Raw genomic sequence first — 22,461 nt, forward strand, 5'->3', positions numbered from 1 at the left:
CGGCAGTGGATGTCACTGTGATATCAGTGTCACCTGCCCTCAGCAATCCCCCCCCACCCCCCACCTATCCCCGCCAAGGCCTGCTTGGCTGGCCCCTGCGCCCAAGATCCCACTTACCTGGCTGTGAGGGCGCACATCCACCACTCCTCCAGATATTATCCCAGCAGTGGCCAGCACTTTCAGTGGCGCTGCTGTGCTACAGTCCCTCTGTTTGGGGGTGTGCTGCCATCTTTAATAGGGTGGCAGGCCCTATGGTAGCCACTTAATTGGTTGCTGCCCCTGAATTGCAGCTCTGGGTCTGCTGCTTCCGGCCCTGGCAGTGGGATTTCTGCCACCTGTGGAAAATCCTGGTCAGTAAGTGGGCTGGGGAAGTGAAACTGCTGAAATTTCTGCGTGGAACGCAATACTGGTTTCACAGCAGCAAAATGTAGCATTTCTTCAAAAATAAAACTGGAGATCTTTTGCTCCAAAAATAAAAACAGAAAACACTGGAAAAACTCAGCAGGCCTGTAGGCATCTATGGAGAGTTAACGTTTCAAGTCCATATGACTTTTCTTCAGTATTTTGCTTTGACCTTTTGCTCCAGTCGCATGCACTCCCCATTGGTATTATACTGATATCCCTATTCTCTCATGGGGGTGGTTAGCTGGAGAATTCTGGAAAGGACACACCAGACTTTCCTCTTTTCTGCAAATGATTTCATTGCTGGATTTGGAATGGGGCAAATGGACCATTGGAGCTCCTACCCTGTCACACATCTGGAGACAGAGTGAGGCTCTAGTAATGTTGAGACTAATGTTTTATGCTTGGAATTGGAAAGCATAAAAATAAATATGCCATTTCCGTGTTGATGACATGACATCTGATGTGCATCATGTTATTGTATTGTGCTACAAGAAATGCCACCACCTTATCAAAGTGTAGGATGGGCAAGGCAATACAAAGGATTCATTCTTGTTTTCTCAGTTTTCTTTTTATTCTGTACTGTTTTCCTGAAGGTGGTGAGCCATGCTGTGACATTGGCATTTTATCCATGGTGAAGGGTTCTCTGCTGTTTGTGGAGGCTGCCAGGTAAATCCTGGCGGCCTCCCAGCAGGCTCACATGTAAGTTGAGCTAACAATTGTCAGCAGTGCGGTGAGCAGACAGTGTCTGCTCCTGTCCTTATACTTTCCTGTGGGGATCACAAGGTAGCACCCAACAACTACCCGAACTGAAATCAGCTGCCTCAGTATAAACTAAGTGGTGGAACTGGGATTTTCCTACTCTGCATGGCTTAGTATATCACTGAGCCGGCTTTTAAGCAGGCCATGCAATAGGACCCAGCCCTGATCCCTGAAACAGGCAGAAAGGCTGTTAACTATTCCAAACGGAGTCCTACAGTTGTATGTTGTGAGAGGTTTCTCCAAGAGCACTGAAAACAAGCATGACACTGGTATCTTTGGGGCAAAGAATGTTCCTACAAAAACCTTTCAGCCTGCCAACTTAGCCTTTTTTATGTTTCCTTCCCTTTTAGTGTGTGCTATTAGCTTGGTTTTGCAGAGGAAACACTAGATTTTCAAGCTACCTCATCCCGCCTACGACTGCCCCATAACCATCCATATGCCAAATCATCAAACTAATTTGTTAACATTGGTTAAATACTGATAACTTTCCCATGAAACTAAAATGAGGCCTGACCATGGTAATAAACTTTAAGTCTTGACTCAGTGGTAGCTTTTTAGCCTCTGAGTCAAACGATGGTGGGTTCAAACCTGACACCAGGGACTCGAGCACATAGTCCAGGTGGACGCTTTGAATAGTTCCATTTGATCTTATATATCCACCCAGGTAGATGGGGCCTTGGGTTAATGTCTCAGCTGAAAAGGTGTCACTTCTGAGTGACCTCGCGAGGGAGTGCTGTGCAGTCAGAAGTGCCATCTTTTCAGATGAGACATTAACCCAAGGCCCCATCTACCCATCTACCTGCCTGGGTGGATATATAAGATCAAATGGCACTATTTGAAGAGGAGGATTTATCCCTCCAAAAACAAAATGATCTGAACAGTTATTTCATTGCTGTTCATGGGAGCTTGCTGTATGCAAATTAACTGTCATGTTTCCTACATTACAACAGTGACTATTGTACAGAAGTACTTCATTGGCTTTAAGATGTCCTGAGGTTATGGAAGGTGTTTACAAATACATATTCTTTCTCTTATAAGGTGATATTGTCAAGTACCAGTGCCCCCCTGGATTCACGCTTGTTGGCAGTGACCTCATGACTTGCAGATTATCAGCAAAATTGCAGTTTGAAGGGAACCCTCCATCTTGTGAAGGTAAGGATTACATGTGGAGCTGTCAGAGAGTTTTTCTGTATCTTTCCGATTGAGCTCTTTGTTACAAAATCAACTCCAATTTGCCCCATAAACAAAGAGGATAAATAGGGCAGGGTGATAGAGGGACAAAATCCGCAATCTGGCTGGAATCCTCCGCCCTCTCCTGTGGCAGGATAATGGGGTATTTAATCATGTGGGAGGATGGTGTATATGGACCCTGTCACCTTCCTGTCTCCATCCTTATTAAGTCCAGGGTGGCAAGGCCTGTGGGTGGCCTTCCTACCCTGTCACTAATTTAGGCCCTTGTGGCCAATTGATGCCTCATTTAAGGGCCTCATTCTGCGGCTGCCGGTATTAATCCAGCAGTGAGTGGGGGATTCACCATGCGGAGAACATAATAAGCAAACCTATGCGAGGTTGTTTGCAGGTTCCCTATTTCAAAGGCACTCAGTGCCTGATTTGGAGACTTGGCATCAGGAAAAGGGGAGACTTTGGGAGGCCTGCTGAGAGCCATCCCCTGCCTTTGCTGCTGCCGTCCTGCACCTTCCCATCCCCCTCCGACTCTCCCCCACCCCCCACCATCCTCCATCTATTTGTGGCCTGGGATCCAGAGACAATCCTAGGCCTCGGATGTGTGTCGTAACATCAGCTGCTGCAGTTTAACAAAGCTTTGCAGACAGGACTCCTGCCCCGGGTCCTTGACCCTGAGGGAAGGCCCATTGCTGTCCTATCATGTGCCTGAGAGGCACATGATATGGCAGGCCTTCCCTAACAGAGGTGACGCGGGGCTCCCGCTGGCTCTCCAGTGACTGCCAAGACTGCCATCGCCTCCTTGTGGTCCTGGCTGATAATCAGAGAGTGTGAGGAACAGACTAGCAAGACATATGGGCAGAATGCAGGATCAATGTTTTAGAACTGACAAGGGGAGAGGCCATATTGGAGTTATTGAGAAGTAACAAAGCCGAATTAGTTAACAATAGTAAGAATGCATCTTGCATACTTTATGTTAGGATTGAGAGGGAGAAACGAGAGTCACAAACCAAAGATTTAAATGTTTTTTTTATTCGTTCATGGGATGTGGGCGTCGCTGGCTAGGCCAGCATTTCCTTCCCATCCCTAATTGCCCTTGTTCAGAGGGAATTTTAAGAGACAACCACATTGCTGTGGGTCCGGAGTCACATGTGGGCCAGACCAGGTAAGGACAACAGATTTCCTTCCCTAAAGGACACTAGTAAACTAGATGGGTTTTTACAACAATCGACCAGATTTTTATTGAATTCAAATTTTACCATCTGCCATGGTGAGATTCGAACCTGGGTCCCCAGAGCATTACCCTGTGTGACTAGAATACCAGTCCAGTGACAATACCGCTATGCCATTGCTTCCCCCAGAAACTTAGAATATTTGGCAACCTTAGAGGCCAGGATTTTCCCCTTGGTGATTGGGGGGCGGGGCCAGCTCGCAGAGGGGAAAATGACGCGGGATGATGTCGGGAAGAATTCCCGACTTCATCCCGGGCCATTTAAGTTTTTAGGAAGGCGGGCGGACAGCGAAATCAGCTGTCCACCTGCTGACCTGTCAATGGCCAATTGAGGCCATTGACAGGCTAGTTAAGATAATTAAGGACCTGCCCATCCAACCTTAAGGCTAGTGGGCAGGCCAGGAGCCCCAGTGGGCTCCAGATTATTCATGAAACTTCATCCACTGGCGGATGAAGTTTCATGTCGGTTTTTTAAAAATGTAATAAATTTTAAGTATTTATTGTTAACATGTCCCATCTCATGTGACATTGTCACATGAGGGGGACATGTCAATAATTTTATTATTTTTCTATTTTTAGAGTTTACTTACCTCTCACGAATCTTCCTGATACAGGACTTTGCCTCAGGGAGCAGTGCACTCTTTCACATGCATGCTTGAAAGAGTGCACTTTGACAGTTGGGGATTCCCTCCCCCCCCGGAACAGGAAGTGCTTTGCGCTTCCTGTTGGGCAGGCTGCTGGGTGGGCCATAATTGGCCTGCCCACTCAAAATGGCGGCATGCCCCATTTCGGTAGCGGGTGTCAGCTGTCCGCCTGCAGCCGAGCCGGTGGGGCCTGCACGCCCACCAAGGGCAAAATTCTGCCCAGAATATTTGGCTTTTTCTAAAGAAATTCAAAATGCATAAAGGAGGAAGTGATGTTTTAGTTATATAGAGCATGGGTCACACCCCACCTGGTGTTCCATATTCAATTTTGGGCACTACAGCCTTAGGAAGGTTATGTTGGCCCTAAAGTAGCCAATACAGATTCACCATAATCATACTAAAATGTAAAGGGTTAAATAAGATGACATTGCATAAAATTGGATATTCCTTTCAGACAGGAAGATTAATGGGTGATCTAACTGAAGAATTTAAAATGATAAAGAGATTCAATTAGGTAGACACAGAAAAAAACTCTCCTTTAGTGGGGGATTCGAGCACCAGGCAGCATAATCTTAAAATTGGAGCTGGGCCATTTAGGAGTGAATTTAGGAAGCACAGGAGAGGGCTCTGCCCTTTCTACTGCCGATAGCAAGAACCATGTGGTGTCAAGTGAAACTCAGATATAGATTCAGGAAAAAATTATAGGTAAGGCCTTCTGATTTTTCTTTGCACTCCAGTGATCTAACAATCGTCACATCTCCATTTGTATTTTAAAATTTCAGCACAGTGCCCTGTAAATGAAATTCGCAAAGCCTCATCGGGAGTCATTTTCAGTCCAGGATATCCAGAAAATTATCCTAATTTCCAAACCTGTTCCTGGACGATTCGAGTAGAACCGCGGTACAATATTTCTCTTCATGTGGAGATGTTTCAAAGTGAAAAACAGTTTGATGAGCTGAGCATATTTGATGGTAAGTTAAGCAATTTTTATCAATTGATAGTTTGATGAAATCATTCTGTTAACTAAATTTGTTTGGGAGAATGTGGGCTACATGTGGACTAAACAATGGTCCTTGTTAGGAAATAGAGATAGTTTAAGTAAGATATATTGGTATTTGTAGATGTTAGGAATGAGTTTTAGCTTTAAACGTTTAAGTTTGATTTGTATCCATGTTAAGGCAGGTCCCTCCCACAGACACACACACAAAAACTAAAGAAACAGCAGTTTTAAGTTCAGTTTGAAGCTAAGATCCCAGAGAGCCTGGACACTGGGAGAGAGAGCTGCAGATTTCCCAAAAGAACCAAAAGGTCCCAAGGCTAAAGGAGTGAGTCAGAAACTTGGGAAAGTCCCAAGCAGACCTAGTTAAATGAAAGACAGGAGCCTGGAAAAGGTCCTGTTAATGACTTTAAGAGCAAGGGGGCAGAGAGGAAGGTTCCAAGCTTCAGATCTAAAGAGACAAAAGCTGCAGAAAGCAGATTTAAAGTGAGAACAGTTTGCAAGAGGCAAGAAAGTCCAAAGAGATGGCTGAAGCTCTGTACCTTTTGGCTATGGGCATGTGAAACAGTAGTGTACTGTTCACAGTTGAGTTGGTGAAAGAGGGTGCGTGGAAGACAGCTTGAATGCATGTGGCAACTCAGGGGAGAGAAACATCAGAAGGACAGCTTGAAATGCTGGAGGCAGACCCTTGTGGAAGGCATCTGAGAGAAGGCGTAGGTTTGGTGGAAGATTCCAAAGTGAGTTCTTGGAGACTGGATATTGGAAACCCTCGGGTGAAAGACTGAGTTCAGTGAGACCAGTTTGCTCACAGTGTAACAAGTGTCTGGGCGGAGTTGAAAAGAGTTCCATAGCATCTGGTTGAAGTGACATCTGCCACTTGGTTTCAGAATGTGGTGCATCTGACCACAGGTCACCATAGGTGTACATAGACTGTGTACCTATTGGGAACATTAGAGTATAAGATAACTTTTGTAATTTGTGTTATCCTTACAAATCTGTATATATCTGTTAAGGTATAGTTGCGGGTGACGGAGTATTGTAATATAGTTCATCTTTCCTTGTTTAATAAATGTTTTATGCTTTTGTTAAAAGTTCATTAGCTGACTCTGGTGACTCTGTTCAGTAGCCCCTCTCCACTTATATAAACAAACAAATAAAAGTTAGGACAGAAACAAAAATACCTGGAAAAACTCAGCAGGTCTGACAGCATCTGTGGAGAGGAATACAGTTAACGTTTCGAGTCTGTATGACTCTTCATCAGATTTCCAGCATCCGCAGTACTTTACTTTTAAATAAAAGTTAGGATCTGTCAACAAAAACAAAAAACGCTGGAAAAACTCCGCAGGTCTGACAGCATTTGTGGAGAAATAGACAGAGTTAACGTTTCAAGTCCATATGATTCTTTTTCAGAGCTAAGAGAAGTAAAAATGTGGTGAAATACTGTTTAAGGGAGGTGGAGTAGGTGAGGCTGGATAGAAGGCCAATGATAGGTGGAGGCAAAGGAGAGATTGCCAAAGATATCATAAACAAAAGGTCAGAGATGGTGGTGATATTGGCTAAAGGAGATACCAATGTGATATTAAGGATAGAAAGCAGAATTGATGATGGCCAGACAAGGGGAAGAACAGCATGAGCAAGTGACAGTTTGTCAAACCGGGCTCCACTCTGGGATCAGGCTTGTCCAGAGATAATCTCAGCTGGGATCACAACAGTCCTATTGCTGCTACTAATAAAAGGTAGACTTTGTAAAATATACTTAGCTGAATGTGGAGCAGCAGTGCTCCTCCCAACACCACTCCAGCTCAGGAAGCTGTTACTCGTCTCTGCCTCCTCCTGATTGCACCCCTCTATCTCCTGATCATTGTCCACCCCACCCCAACCACCTATCAAACCCCCTTAATCATTCCCTGAGACCTTCCTAAGGGCTGCTGGCAATGGACAAAGCCTCATTCCTCGACTGATAATCTGCCAGTGGACTCCTGAGAGGTGTGGACAACCAGTCAGACTGATGTAAATGAGACCCAAGTTCTAATAGCATGGCATCAGGCCTACCTATTCCAATGCAGGCATTGTGTCCTGTGTCCAGTTCACAGCAGCAGGCCAACACAAACCAATTTCTAGGCCACTGGTTGCCAATTAAAACATTTTGGCCCGAGTTCTCACGCTGCCTGTTGAAAACGTCTACTTGCTCCTCTGTCCTTGTCAAGCTGGCTGGATGAAGCTTCACTACGAGAGACACTCGTTTTGTGGGAGAAAGGTGATTACGCAGCTGCTAGTGGACAATATGTTAACTGGTCACAGCGTGGGCTTGATGAGATTCACAACTGAAGTTTAGGCTGTAGACAGGCCTCAGTCAGCTCTGGCAAGAAAACATGGAGATTGAAGACAAGTTGTTGGTCAACATTAAAACTGCCAAATTTAAAAAAAAATTTGTTTGCATGGATTTGATATTATTGAATTTTTCTTATAATACTCTTTCGTCATCTACAAGAAATAACAAAACTGGTTTTATAGGGTCAGATATCTTGGAAATAAAAACAGAAAATGCTGGAAATACTCAGGTCTGGCAGCATCTGTGAAGAGAGGAACAGAGTTAATGGGGGGAATCTTGTGCTCTTGCTAGTGGGAGCCTGAAGGTGGGAAGAGCATGTACTTCGGTGGAATGGTGGTGTACATAAGCCCACCCCACCAGAATTAAGTTTTGGGTGGGAAGGCCCATGGTCAACCTTTCCGCCTTGCTGTCAATTGAGGTCCTTAGTGTCCAATTAATGACCATTTAAAGCGCTCATCCTGCCACCGCTGGTACTAACCCAGTGCGGCATGCGCAGCAGCGAAAATTGTGCGACCAGTTTGTCACCTCTGGGGGTGAGGAGTGCCGCAAGACCGGACATCAGGAAGGAGGGGCTCACTGAGACCCCCTGCCCTTGCTGTCGACCCCTGCACCTCTCTCCCCATGTCCCCCACCCTGAAAAACACTCCTCCATCTCCCACTGCCCCTCCTCGACCCCACATTAATTACCTGTGGCCTGGTTTGCTTCATCCTCTGGTGCCTGTCCTTCCAGCAGCAGCCACATCTTCCCCAGTGGTGCTACTGGGCACATGAGCTGATTGCTCTGGCAGCTCTTGGTAGGCAAGACTTCTACCCCTGGGGTTTTGATTCCAGGGTAAGGTGTGGCACTGGCCTTGCCATTACCTAAATGGTGTGTGGCCCAGCAGGCCTTCCTAAAAAGAGGCAGCATGGGTCTCTCGCCAGCCAGCAGATGAGATCCCTGACGTCTCAGGAAGATTCCGCCCAATGTTTGAGCTCTATGACCTTTCCTCAGAAGACTGTTGGAACTTTTGACAAGAGATCATTAATTGGAAACATTAACTCTGCTTCCCTGCCCATGGATGCTGCTCGATGTGCTGGAGTCCTTCCAACATTTTCTGTCTCTATTTCAGATTTCCAGCAACTGCAACATTTTGCTTTTGTATTAATGCTTATTTGAAGGTTTGCATCCACCATTAGGCCTGGAACAATTCAGATCAATGTCTCAAAAGAAGCAATTTGTTTGCTATTTAGCATGTTTACTCATCTGAACAGCAAGGAGGCCGCACTTTTGAAATTAACAGATGCTATGTTAGTTTCAGAGAAAGTGAACTTTTATTCAAATTGCAAGTACTCCTTCAACAATTTGTCTCAGTTTAATTTAGCCATTTGCACATCACATTTCAGCACATTTTCACTTTGTCTTCCATCTTTATTTTCATTTCATGTCAAGTAATGAATACTGTTGCTGGCACCAAGTGTATTAGAAATGGTGGGGTTTCTCACTGGACACACAGTGGACCACAGCACACCACGTCTTCCTAAGGCTTGTGAGAGGAATGCAACGCTTCACTATTTAATTCATTCTAAGCTCTCCACGGAAGCTAAGACGTATGTACAAATGTAACTGATGTGCGGTACAATTGCTAAAAGAGCAAAGCTTTCATCCATCAAGAAATTTCCCCCTAAACAGCCCAGCAGGAGCTTTGGAATGCTGACTTGTATTATTTTTAGAATTCTTCAGAATTTCTGCCTGTTCATTGACAGATGTTTCTCATTTAATAGGACCCACAGGTCAAAATCGACTGTTAGTTGCTCTAAGTGGAAATCACACTGGACAAAGGAATTTTACAAGCACAGGAAGACAACTGTATTTACGCTGGTCAACAGATCATGCAACCAGCAAGAAAGGATTCAAAATCCAGTACACAGGTAGGGAACTGTTATTTCATGCCCTGCTATTTTATGTTTAAATGTTATGATTCTCTTTAATGTATGTTTAAAAAAAATCTAAATATTTCAAACTACGTGCAATAAATGTTCATAATTCCTGGTCTACTGGTGTACTTTGAAGATGTTAGAAAGTTGAAATATCTTTTCTTCAATTGCAATTTTTTCTCTCCTCTCTCCCTGCTGTGTTGCAGTTTCACTGGTTGGCATGTCCAACAGCAGGGCATCAAACTCAATGCTGTCATGCCTAAATGTGCGCACGCACACACACACACACACACACACACACACACACACACACACACAACTCACACTTTCTATCAGCGTTCTGAAACAGGAACCTTGGCTTATTTCTCCCTTCCCCAGACCTGGGGCATTGAGGCTAATTGTTGAGATAAACACAGTTTGGAACTTTGCTGGTCTACAAGGCTCAATTTCATACTCGATTATACAGTTAACAACCATTGGGAGATTTTCAGTGGAAATATTTTTCAGCAATAGAGATTCCCACAATCCATGTCGTGAGTATTAATGAGTCCAGAGTAGAACTTCCATTTCAAATTATACACCAGTCCAAGAGATTACATAGAGCCTGGCTAATATTACAGGATACCTACCACAAGGTGACTTTTACTCCTGTTAGAAAGATTTAAAGCTTTTTCTTGAAGGAATACAATGAATCAGTGCTCATGACATGAGCTGGCATCTTGCTCTACAAGTTTACTATTGAAAAAGAAGCACTGCATAGTATCAATCTTTGTTCTGCCATGACCTAACTTGAAGTGTGACCCCTGGTCCTCTCTAACCTATCTATTTAAATAATTGGCCCAGATAAAGACAATCCAGTCCCTTTATTATTAAATAATACTTGTTCGAATCATCCATGAATCTCTCTGCTCTAAGGCATACAGATTCAGTTCTTTGAGCTTACTTGGGTAACTAAGGTATTGTAAACTAGGGATTAACCTCACGGCCCTTCTTTGCAGCCTTTAGAAAGTCTCAATACCTCCCCTCCAAAAAAGAAGAACGTTAGACACAGTAATACTCTAACTGAGGCATAACCAAGGTCTTGTACCAGGACACAATGAATGTTTGATAGTGAATTTTTTGTGAAGTACAACCTAGGTCTTCAGGCAGTTCGAAATCCATTCGTGACAATGTTCTGCCTTTGGGTATTCAGTCAGTTCTCAGTCCATTGCAACAAGTTATGACTAATTCTGCAAGATTCTATCTTGTAGGGAAGCTTCTTGAGGTGCTTCCCAAACTTTTTCTCACCGGGACCACAGTCCGAGGCTTTGAAATTGCTTTGATCGCTGGGTGGGACCTGTGAGATGGGGGGAGTCAGAGTTTTTAATCTTCACACTTTTAAAAAACTTAACTTTTCACTTGGTTTTCTTAGGCAAGGATTGGCCATTTAGGCCATGCCCGCCATTAAAAAACGGTAGGATTTAAAGGATCCTCATAGCTGGTGACATTCAGTCAGCAGCCACTGGGGTTGCGACACCAGGTTTGGGAAGCCTTGGACTACCAGGTTACCTGCATCCATTAACCTCGTGATTTCTTCAAAAAATGCAGTGTAATTCATAAGACATGAGCTGTCTGCATGTTGGGTATCCCTGATATGTTCTTTTCATGTTCGTGTAGAGCATCCGTAATGACTGCTTCATGCATCTTATCCACAACCAACAAGTTACATTTTAATAATATACGTATCTGAATGTGGAGCTAGGAGGGGCAGGATCCCATAATAAGGCCTATCTTGGGCTGCTGTCTCCTGCCACCACCCAACCCCCGCCCCTCCAAATTACATTACCCTCACTGCCTCCTGACTCATTGCTTCCTGACATATTGGTTCCAATTGTCTCCCTTCCTGATCCCTGCTTGTCAACTCTGCCCCGAACCTCTCCCCCCTCCAACCCTTACAGATCACCCCACATCTCCACTTATCCAGGTGCTGCTGCTGGCTTTGCAATGGCCTAACCTTTAATCCACTTCACTGATGAACTTGATGTTGCTCTCTACAGCTCGCCCACTCAATGGAAATTAGGCCTGAGGACCAATATTGGGTGCAACTCACTGCTCAGACGCAAGGCCTCTAATTTCTTGGTTGATGGCTTTCAGACTGATTCCTATTTGGTGCATGTGATTTTTTTTATTGCTGGAAGGCTGTGATGTTTCTGTTTTAACTCTTTATATGGAGCACTGCTTTTCTTTTCCTAACAGGGAGCAGGAATTTCTCATTATCGTTGCGGATGCAGCTATAAGTAGTCCACTGACATTCTCCTCAGCTTAGTCTTCAAATATGTTTAGAAAATGTACATATTTTATCAACAATGCTGCTTTCCTTTACTTTATTTCTTTAATTGCTTTTATTCAGTAACTGGAACTCTCATGAGATGCATTCTTGTGAAGGCGACAGGAATCTCGGCTACCAGCGGGTGAGACCCCTGTGTCGCCTCTTTTTGAGTAGCCCCGCTGCACCATGCGCTGCTCAGGCACTTAACAGGCCAATGGTAGGGCTTCCCCTGGGATCGAAGGTCCCACCCACTGAGTGCTGCTGGCCAATCAGAGCTGGCACCTCTTCTGTACTCAGCAGCTCTACCGGGGAGGTGGTGGCTGCTGCTGATATGACAGCCACCTGAGGCCTCAAATCACCAAGGGAACCAGGCATAGATGAGTGATGTTGCGAAATGGGTCGTGGGATGGGGTGCCATGGGGAGAGGGATAGGAGAGCTGGCAGCCAGGGCAGGAGGGTGGCTGTCAGTGACTCCCCACCGCTTCCAGATATCAGGACCCTTGATCAAGCATTGAGTGCACTTGAATGTGGAAACTCCCCTGGGAGCTCACAAGCACCCCTGCACAGGTTTATTTATTGTGCTCCCTCTATGGTGAGTCTCCCACCCACTGCTGGGTTAATAACGGTAGCAAAAAGATGAAGCCTTTAAATGTGAAAATTGTACATTTAAGGGCCTCAAATAATGACAGGGCAAGAAGGCCGTGGTTAATGGGCCTTCCTACCCTGGATTTAATTGGGGTGGAGGCGAGACAGTGACAGGGGGCCCCCGGCTGCTACCCTCCCGCCTGACTTATTGGCCCCCTACCACTCAACTTAGCACGGGGGAAGGACTCAAGATTCCACCATTCCATGGGCCAAGGTTTTTAGGTCAGCGTGCAGATGTGCGACAGACACGTCCGAGCAAGAAATAAAGCATGTTGATGTCGGCTGAGTGTGCCAATGTTAATGTGCACCCTTGCAACATTTCGCTAGGCGGGCGCGCGATGAACACAAAGGCACGCCTGCCATTAATTAACTGGCCAGTTAAGGCCCTTGGTGTTTACATAGCCTGTGCGATTTTCAGGCCACCGCACGGGCAGGTGGGCAGGCCACATTTTCAAAATCCTCATTCATGGGCGGGATAAGAGGGGTGAGTGGCTCGCTAACGCGAGTAGTTTGAACTTTAGCTTATAACTTGGTGCTGCTTGCTTGTGTGAACAGCACATCTTCATTTTGCTTCAGAGCTGCTTTGACAGAAATAAGAGGCTTCAGTTCAGGACTCCGGAGGATTCATATCACTTCAGTCCTTCCAGGAATCAGATAGTCTTCCTTTACCCTTGGAATGGGGATTGTGGTCTCTACTGGAGGCACCTCCTCTGAGGGGGAAGAGGGCCAGAAGGGGTGGAGGCCAATGTCCCTATTCAGCTTCCAGGGGAACGATTTGTGGGAGGAGAGGTGGAGGCAAAAGGGGCGCAAGACCAACAGGAAACCCAAGGCGGAAGTGGCTGCAGAAGATGCCACTATCCTGCCAGGGTTTATCGGCAGCGATGCAGCTACCTCAATATGTCAGAGGTGCAATGCCGAAGGAGGCTTCACCTCTTAAGGGAGACTGTGACCTCCATCTGTGAGAGGATCGGGCCTGAGATCAGCTCCGACAGTGTGGGTGGACATCCCATGCTAGTAGCGCTGAAGGTCACAGTGGCACTCAACTTCTATGCCTCCAGCTCTTTCCATCGGTTAGTGGGTGATCTTTGTAGAGTTTCCCAATCAGCTGTCCACAGTTGTCAAACAGGTGACAGATGCTCTGTTCAGGCGTGCATTGACTTTCATTCACTACCGTATGGATGAAGCCAGCCAGGCAGAGAGAGCCAGAGGCTTTGCAACGATTGCTGGGTTCCCCTGTGTCCAGGCTGCAATCAACTGCACAATATGGCCATCAAGGTGCCAGTGGGTGAGCTGGGTGCCTTCGTCAACAGGAAGAGATTCCATTCCATGAACGTGCAGATAGTGCGTAACCATAGGATGCGGATTGTGTAAGGTACCCAGGCAGCTCCCAGGTGCCGAGATTCTTCAGTGCTCCAGCCCGGCTGGATGGATGGCTGCTGGGTGACAAGGGCTATCCCCTCAAAAGGTGGCTCATGATGCCTCTCCGCTATCCAACAACAGAGGCCCAAGCAGTGGTACAATAGGAGCCATGCCTCCACAAGGGCGGTGGTAGAGAGAGCCATAGGTCTTCTCAAGATGCGCTTCCGATGCCTGGACTGTACAGGGGGCGCACTGCAATACTCCCCAGATCGTGTGTCACTGATAGTGGTTGCATGCTGCTCTCTCCACAATCAATGGAAAGGAGAGATGGAGTGGAGGAAAAAGATGTTGATGCAGCTGCTCTGGCAACAGACAATGAGTCCAGTAGTGAGCATGAGCACGCTCAGGAGAATGCTAAGTGGATAGACGCTGACATGGGCAACCTCCAGGGAGGCAGAGACACCCGGGAGGCTTTGATCCAATGCTTCTTCAGCTAGCCTACCAAAAAAGAACCATCACCACATGCCAGGGCTGCAGGCTCCATACTTGATCCTTGACAGGAACATTTGCTTGGTCAACAACATACATTATGCCATTTCAACAATGTTCAGTGAGAAACATGTCACTCATAACATCATGGATTACCCTGCACCTGCAGAACTAATGAAGCACCCAGAGGCTTGTTGTACAAAAACACATTTAATGATATAGTACCTGGCATACATCATACAAATGAAATTGAGAAGTGTTATCCATGACACCAATGAACAATTAACGTAAACATGGGGGAAACAAATATCACCCATGATCAGGCCATGTTATGATTAAGCTGCTTTATGTTTACGCTTGCAGGTGCTACGTCTAAGTGCTTCCCCTTTGCTGGCATTGGCATTGGAGACAGCCTGCTCACTCTGCTGTCCTGTTGGCCTTGATGACCATGGCAGGCGTCCTCTGGCAGATGAAGACTATGCTGGCCCCGCCAGGGAGGGAGGGCCAGTGCCACGGCTGGCATCTCCCGAGTCGCCGCAGCCTCATCAGATGCCACAGTCACTGGTAGAGGGGTGGAGGTGCTGCTGCCATCATGCAGTGCGCCCTGAGAGGAGCCCGCAGAGACAACAGGCAGATTTTGTGCCAACATTAGGTCACTTTGGACTTCCCTGCTCACCATTGATGGACGGACACCTAGCTGGGATACTGGGTGCCTCATCCATCTCCCACACTGACATTGACCATCTGAGGTCATTGCTGGTGTGAAGGCGTGCAGGTCCGAGCCCATCCCTAGGAAGCCTTGATTGTTCTCCTAGAGGAGCCTTTCCACGAGATTCGCCACTCTCTCCATGGAGGAGGCAGTGCAGTTGGCCATGAGGGTCATTGCATTGCTCATGCTCCGCATGGACTCCACAATGGAAACCATGGCATGCATTCCCTCATGTATCTCCGCCAGATCCTCCCACATATCCTGCTGGACTTCCAGCATCTGCTGCCTCAGGGACGACTCCAGAGGCACATCATCAGCCACCGACTATGCATGTGCCTGGTCCCCAGCAGTCCTCCGACTGCCGGTGCCCTGGGCACCTTCTGCCTCCACCTGCACCTCAAGCGAGTGTGAAGTCCCCTCACCAATGTGTACCGCGATACTAGCCGCCGATACCAAGATGCTGGTGCCTGTTTGTTAAGAGAGTGTGACTTAGGTGCGTTATGATGGTTGCTGCCCCTCTGGAGTCAGTGGTGGTCCTTCAGGCTCCTCACCCCGATAGGCTGCTGGTGAGCCTGAAGGGAAGACCATGGACATGTCATTAGTTGAAGTCATTCCACTGTTACTGTGTATGCCTGGCACCCCAATCACGGTGCCCTAGGGATTCCATGTTTGGGGCTCGCATCAATATAGAGACTAAAGTGAAATAGTTGCAATTACAGACATTCTCATCTCAGTGCACTGCTCTCTTACCTCCCTGTGGCACCCCAACCTCACCACAGCCGCTTGACCTAGGCACATGGCACCTCTCCAGCTCCAGAGCCTCTGACTCATATCGAGTGAGGATGAATAGGTGGGGTGGTCCTCCGCCAGTTCGCAACCTCTTGGCATTGTTATGGGTTGTGTTCTCCTGAAAGGACAGAGGAGCATTGATTAGTCCATCCTGTACCTGCATTGCCATTGCAGCCTGGCCAACCCCACCTGAGGAATACCTTGCAGGGCTCAACTGATTCGTGACCTTGGAGCCACAAGACATTCGATCCAAGCAGCCAGAGCTCACCCCCTTGCACAGATGCTGCCTCATTGACATTTGCCATTCAGAACTGAGGTCCAAGGTGGGGGGTGGGCAGCTCCTAACTGCTGTGCTAAGTGACCCATGCCAACATGGTACTCACCCTTCCCGATTGCAGGAGATCATTGAAGCGCTTCCAGCACTGCTCCCATGTGCACCTTACCACATCATGGCAGCTGACCCTGGATGCCACCTCCTCCCAGCCATTTTTGGTGAAGTGGGGGGCCAACCTCCTCCCGTCCCTGGGGACAAGAATCTCTCTCCGTGCTGCCACCTCCTCCAGGAGAGCAGCAATACACTCATCAGAGAAACATGGGGCCGGCTGCCGAACAACCTGCCCTCCCGCCTGCCATATCCCCTTCTACGCTCTCCATCACGAGGTCCACATCCTTCACTGGCTGCCCTCAAATAGCTGCTGCGGCCACCTTTGAATCGGCCGCCGGGTCGCCATTAGACCCGGCGGACAGTGAGCACCAGCCCCCGCCCTCCCCTTGTCGCTCATTCCGTTGCTGTGTCTTACGCTGGCCGGGCCTGAATTGGCCTGCCCACGTAAAATTGCAGTACGGAGCCAATCGCGGGTGGCGATCGGCTTTCCGACCACCCCCGCTGGACCCGCCCGACGAGGGAAAAATTCTGGCCATGGTATCCATGGCTTAGAAGATAGCCAGCCTGCTCTTCAAGATGTTTATTTTATCATAAAAGCAAAAAACTGCGGATGCTGGAAATCCAAAACAAAAACAAAAATACCTGGAAAAACTCAGCAGGTCTGGCAGCATCTGTGGAGAGGAGCACAGTTAACGTTTTGAGTCCACGTGACTCTTCAACAAAACTAAGGAAAAATAGAAAAGGTGTGAAATATAACCTGGTTTAAGGAGGGATGGGACAAGAAGAGCTGGATAGAGGGCCAGTGATAGGTGGAGATAATCAAAAGATGTCACAGACAAAAGGACAAAGAGATGTTGAAGGTGGTGATATTATCTAAAGGAATGTGCTATTTTAGGGTAGAATGCAGGATAAGCAAGGTACAGATAGCCCTAGTGGTGGTGGGGTGGGGTGAAGGAATCGAAAAAGGCTAAAAGGTAGAGATAAAACAATGGATGGAAATACATTTAAAAATAATGGGAATAGGTGGGAAAAGAAAAATCTATATAAATTATTGAAAAAAACAAAAAGGAGGGGGAAAATCGGAAAGGGGGTGGGGATGGAGGAGAGAGTTCATGATATAAAATTGTTGAACTCAATATTCGGTCCGGAAGGCTGTAAAGTGCCTAGTTGGAAGATGAGGTGCTGTTCCTCCAGTTTGCGTTGAGCTTCACTGGAACAATGCAGGAAGCCTAGGATGGACATGTGGGCATGAGAGCAGGGTGGAGTGTTGAAATGGCAAGCGACAGGGAGGTCTGGGTAATGCTTGCGGACAGACTGAAGGTGTTCTGCAAAGCGGTCACCCAGTCTGCGTTTGGTCTCTACAATATAGAGGAAACCGCATTGGGAGCAACGAATGCAGTAGACTAAGTTGAGGGAAGTGCAAGTGAAATGCTGCTTCACTTGAAATGAGTGTTTGGGCCCTTGGACGGTGAGGAGAGGGGAAATAAAGGAGCAGGTGTTGTGTCTTTTGCGGTTGCATGGGAAGGTGCCGTGGGAGGGGGTTGAGGTGTAGGGGGTGATGGAGAAGTGGACCAGGGTGTCACGGAGGGAATGATCCCTATGGAATGCCGCCGGGTGGGTGAAGGGAAGATGTGTTTGGTGGTGGCATCATGCTGGAGTTGGCGGAAATGGCGGAGGATAATCCTTTGAATGCGGAGGCTGGTGGGGTGATGTATGGCATTACATAGTTACACAGCTTCAAAATATGCTATTCTTTATTCACTCAGGGTAGATTCAGCGTCTTATCCAACAACAGCTTTCACCTCTGAGTTTCATGGATGTGATTGTGTCAGCAACACTTCTATGAACCCCTCTCCCTTAGTGATGACTGTCCTGTTGGTGTAAATTTCCAGGGTTCCTTTTGAACTGACCAACTCATAACACCCCACTTCACAGTTTGGGCACTTCTGGTAAAACACCCAGATCTTAGGGTCTCCGAGCTATTTTCCCAGCCTTCCAATCTTCCTTCCTGTTGATAATGTTTCCAGGTTACATGGACCAGTATTTCATATTATTCAAGAAAATTACCACTTTATAATTGATGCAAACTCCTTTTTAGACATTCTTAGAAACAATTACAGACTCCATAGCATTTGAAAGAAATTTCAAATTTTCCCTTCTGAGCTGCTTCCGGGTCAAAAGTCATCACGGTTAATAAATAGGATCTTCTTTTTCCTGCACCATGCTTATTTAGATTTATGCCACAACAGTACCACCAACTCTTGCCTTGAGCTTTTTTACCTTTTCATTGATTAATATCTAACTTTTTGGCAGTGATTCCTGGCTTAGCTTTCACTGTGCTTGCTAATAATATCAGGGGCCACACTTCCTTCAGAATATATTCTGTCTCTAAAATATTTCAGTGCAACTTCTGCAAAGTGTAACTTTCAATAATTTACATTAGCAGCTCACCAGCAACATCCTGGAATTTGCTCACACTTCACTGCTTACTCCCTTAATCATGTATAGAGCTGATCCAGTGTCCACCATAGTTTTTGCTGAGCCTAATGAAGGAGGATGTTACACACTTAAGGTGTGAAATTGATCTATGCCATTAGCACAAAATGAGCTCATCATGAATCTATTTGTTTTTGCCCTGCCCAATCTTCTTTCCACTGAAGTTCACAGGATGAGTGCTCCAACACTTTTTGGATGCTCGTTTCCTAGTCTCACTGTTGCCTTTGCTTGGTTTGAAATTAAAAATCTCAGCAATATTTTCAAAGACAATGGAAGATAAAAACTGGCGCAGTGTGTGACAGGCTGCCAATTCTCTACAAGCCTATTTTGCGCTGCTGGCATAGATTAATTGCACCCCCACAGTGTTTTATTGGTGCATTACTGCATTTCTGCACTGTTGTAATCATCAATGCCTCTAATATTGTAACTCCTTACTATTGTAGTGCAAGAGTAGAGGCATTTTCACTCCCATTACGTAGTATGTTATGTGTCCTCTGCGCAAAGACAGGTCCTTGGCTCATTTGCTGCCGATGCTTCATCCCGGGTTGTTCTCTTGGCTTTTGTCATTGGTGGTTTGCCATTGCCTTCCACTCTCGGGCAGGGCAAGGAGGCAGGTCCCAAATCTACTCAGCCAGAACGGGAATCAAACCTGCACTATTGCCGTTATTCTGAACCACACGCTAGCCATCTCACAAACTGAGCTAACTGGCCCCCATTTAAACTTATATCTATATCCTTTTGTTCTGAATCGCTTAACCTCTGACAATAGGGGGATTGAGATTTGCATTGGTGGGGACACAATCCAGGCAGTAGCAGATTGTCTACCTATTATACCTCCTGCCTGATTTTTCTTTCCAATGTTTTCGGCCATAATTTTTTTTGATATTCTTTGCCCCATCACTAGCATTCCACTTATTGTTGTTGCTTTTGCCACTCAATCTCCAGTTTTGTCCTATGTGTTTAGAACAGGGTTTGATGCATAGTTAATCTCATTAAATTTTTGGTCATAAGCATTAATATTTATTCATCAGAAATGATTGTGTGCTTCAAATTTGCCTAATTCTAACTGCTCATCTAGCTGAATATACAAAGTCACCAGGAGAGTCAGCAATTGACAAAATAGTTACATTAGTAAGCTTGGGGGACAAACTCACCAGGAATGGATATAACTCAAATTAAGCTTTGTTCTCATAGTAATCTAGTAAGGTAGTGCAGTAGATGAGGTGTAGTCTCACTGTCTGTCCAGTCAAGAGAAAGAGGTTAATCTAAAACCAGAAAGGAACCAATTCATCTACCCTAAATCTCCTGATACAGTAAAGGTGATATCCTAGCTAGTAAGCAACCCTTGTGTTTTAAAGTCTATGGAAATTAATTACCCTTTCTCAAGCACAAAGGATTGGTGTTTCATTCCATTTGTCTTGGAAATACCTGCAAGAATTGAGTTTAAATTGCTACTTCTCCTTACGTGGCAAGCTCCCATTTTATGTCCTTGGAAAAGGGGTTAATTGACACATTCAAAGAAACATCTTGTTCTGTCTTTCTCAGCTCATCAGTTTGTCTTGTCTCAGAGTGCTTGTGGCTCACTGAAGGAGGTCTTGTAGTGCTCTGTGGATATTATATATCCCGATGTGGAAGAACCCAGTCCAAGTTTAGTATTGTGTCTCTTGTTATTTCTGTATGTGAAGAGGAACATAAGTTAAAAGTTCTGTACAAATATGACAAGCTGCTGTTTTGGCCCTTGTCATTGCTTATCTTCTATTTTCAATAAATAGATTTCCTATTTTATAGAGTGTACATACTTCCTCTATTCAAAATCTAGGAGATACATTTTAAGCTTAAATGAGGCTCTCTGATCAACCCCAGGATAGTGTTATGGTTTGGACTTTGTACATAAACAGTCACATTTATGCTGTAGCCTAAGCAAAAGTTGCATTTAGAAGGTTCCCTTGGTATTGAGCATGAGACAAGTATCTGACCTCAGTAATGAAAACATGGATAAAGGTGATCCTGTTTTCCTTCCTTCAGATATGCATGTTCTTCCTAATCTTCTACATCTCAGGAGAGTGATTGAGTGATGTGTTGGAGTAGACTTGATAAGGCAGATTGAAGGTGTGGAGTGATGCACACAGCAGTATGTAGGTGAATGTGCAACTGTACTTACCTTTTCTGCTTCACCTAGATCATTAGAACACTTCTTGCACTGAATCAAGGAGGGTGGCATGGTGCTCTTGCTGCTGAGTTTCTGGACCACCTCTAGCCATACCACCTTCGTGGCAGCAGCAAGTTTCTTCCTCCCACTGCTGGGAAGAGTATCTCTCACCAGACCCTCACAGCCCACAGCATGGCATCAAGCAATGTAGTGTTAAATCGATGCTCAGCCATTTACCATCCTGAGTCCGTTCTGAAACTTGACCCTATCTTGGCTCAATTTCCTAACTCCTCCAATTGCATCTCTGGATTGTCCCTCCAAATACTTAATTAAGCTTGTATCATGTCAGTCCACACTGATGCCTGCAGTCAAACGTTCAATGCCAACACTAGATGTTCTATTGTTGTCAGGCGTCAGCATTAACATACCACAGATTGATATGCTGGAACTTCTGGGTTTCCCAACCAATATCAAACCCAACTGCAGCTCTGAACACACCTCCAAATAATTTAGTTATTAATGAGGTGATGAGCTGTTAATACAGTTGTTGTGCTTCAAGCCAGTTACCGAGATAAGGTTATCAAGTCTTTTTTTTCTCTGATTTGTTTTCCACATTCTGTCGATTTGCCGTTCTTATCGTTGTGTTATACAGTGACCTCGTGCTATCTGTGGCTATGATAATGATTTATTTTTTAATCTGTTGATATTGAGTTAACATAAGAATAATGCACTGAAGAGAACACTTTTTGTGCTGAATAAGTGAGAGTAGACTGTTATTGATCACTTACCACACAGAATGCTGACACTGCTGCCAGCTAACCAGCCTAATAAAGAGATGGATGCAAAGCTTATTGCCTTGTTGCAATTTCAGGTGTTTTCCCCTTTGAGATTAAAACAGAAAATGCTGGAAATACTCAGCAGGTTGAGGACAGAATTAATATTTCAGGTCAATGACCTTTCATCAGAACCCTCAGAGATAACTTGAATTTTTTTTTAAATGGACTTTAATTCTCTGAAAAGGCTGGATGTCTTGGTTTAATCACCAGCCTCCTCGCCCATAAATGTGTTTGGGATCCTGTAAAAGCTTTCAATACAAGCAGGCACCTAGAGGAATGACCTGCATGCAGAAGCTCTCTATCACTCGAGATATATTGATGAAAACTGCTTACAAATCCCACCAAACTCTAGAAGGGCTTGTTTTCCTTTAGACCTGGAACAAACAGCAGAGCCAATTTTGCTGGTACATTGTACTTCACCAGAAAATCTTACAGAAAGGTACAAATTGTACAATAACCTATGATCTTGCAAATGATCCTATCTGTTCAGCAGACTGACATTGAATTAAAATGCGTGATGCAGGCACAGTGTGACTTGTGATAGAATCAGTCACTGCTCTTTTTAAACACAGCACCAACTTCTTCTATTGCATCTTTTAAAGTGTAAATCTAAAATTACGTGATTTACAACTTATCATGCAAGATTTACTCTCTCAAATCTGTAAGAATCCAGCTTTGTCCTGTGCCGATTATAAAGAGATTTTCTGGAGGGTTTTTGCAGTAGGTTTACCTGATGCAAGTGGTTTTAATATTCATCAGTTTATCCCTCAAATTGTCACTTAATTTTTGTCAAAAAAAAATCATAATCAGGGTGGGGATTAGTAAGGGAGAC

At 45.6% G+C, this 22,461-nt stretch overlaps 1 protein-coding gene across 1 annotated transcript in view; it reads left to right on the forward strand.

Moving 5' to 3' along the window:
* Positions 1-22,461, forward strand: part of LOC121278286 (CUB and sushi domain-containing protein 1-like) — an 844,854-nt gene that overhangs the window by 616,535 nt on the left and 205,858 nt on the right. Inside the window, exons 37-39 of the mRNA XM_041188558.1 lie at positions 2,203-2,316; positions 5,004-5,192; positions 9,312-9,458. Of these exons, the coding sequence (XP_041044492.1) occupies positions 2,203-2,316; positions 5,004-5,192; positions 9,312-9,458 (450 nt within the window). The remainder of the gene's footprint in view (positions 1-2,202; positions 2,317-5,003; positions 5,193-9,311; positions 9,459-22,461) is intronic.

Source organism: Carcharodon carcharias, chromosome 5 (genome assembly GCF_017639515.1).
Source record: "Carcharodon carcharias isolate sCarCar2 chromosome 5, sCarCar2.pri, whole genome shotgun sequence".
Taxonomy (NCBI): Eukaryota; Metazoa; Chordata; class Chondrichthyes; order Lamniformes; family Lamnidae; genus Carcharodon; species Carcharodon carcharias.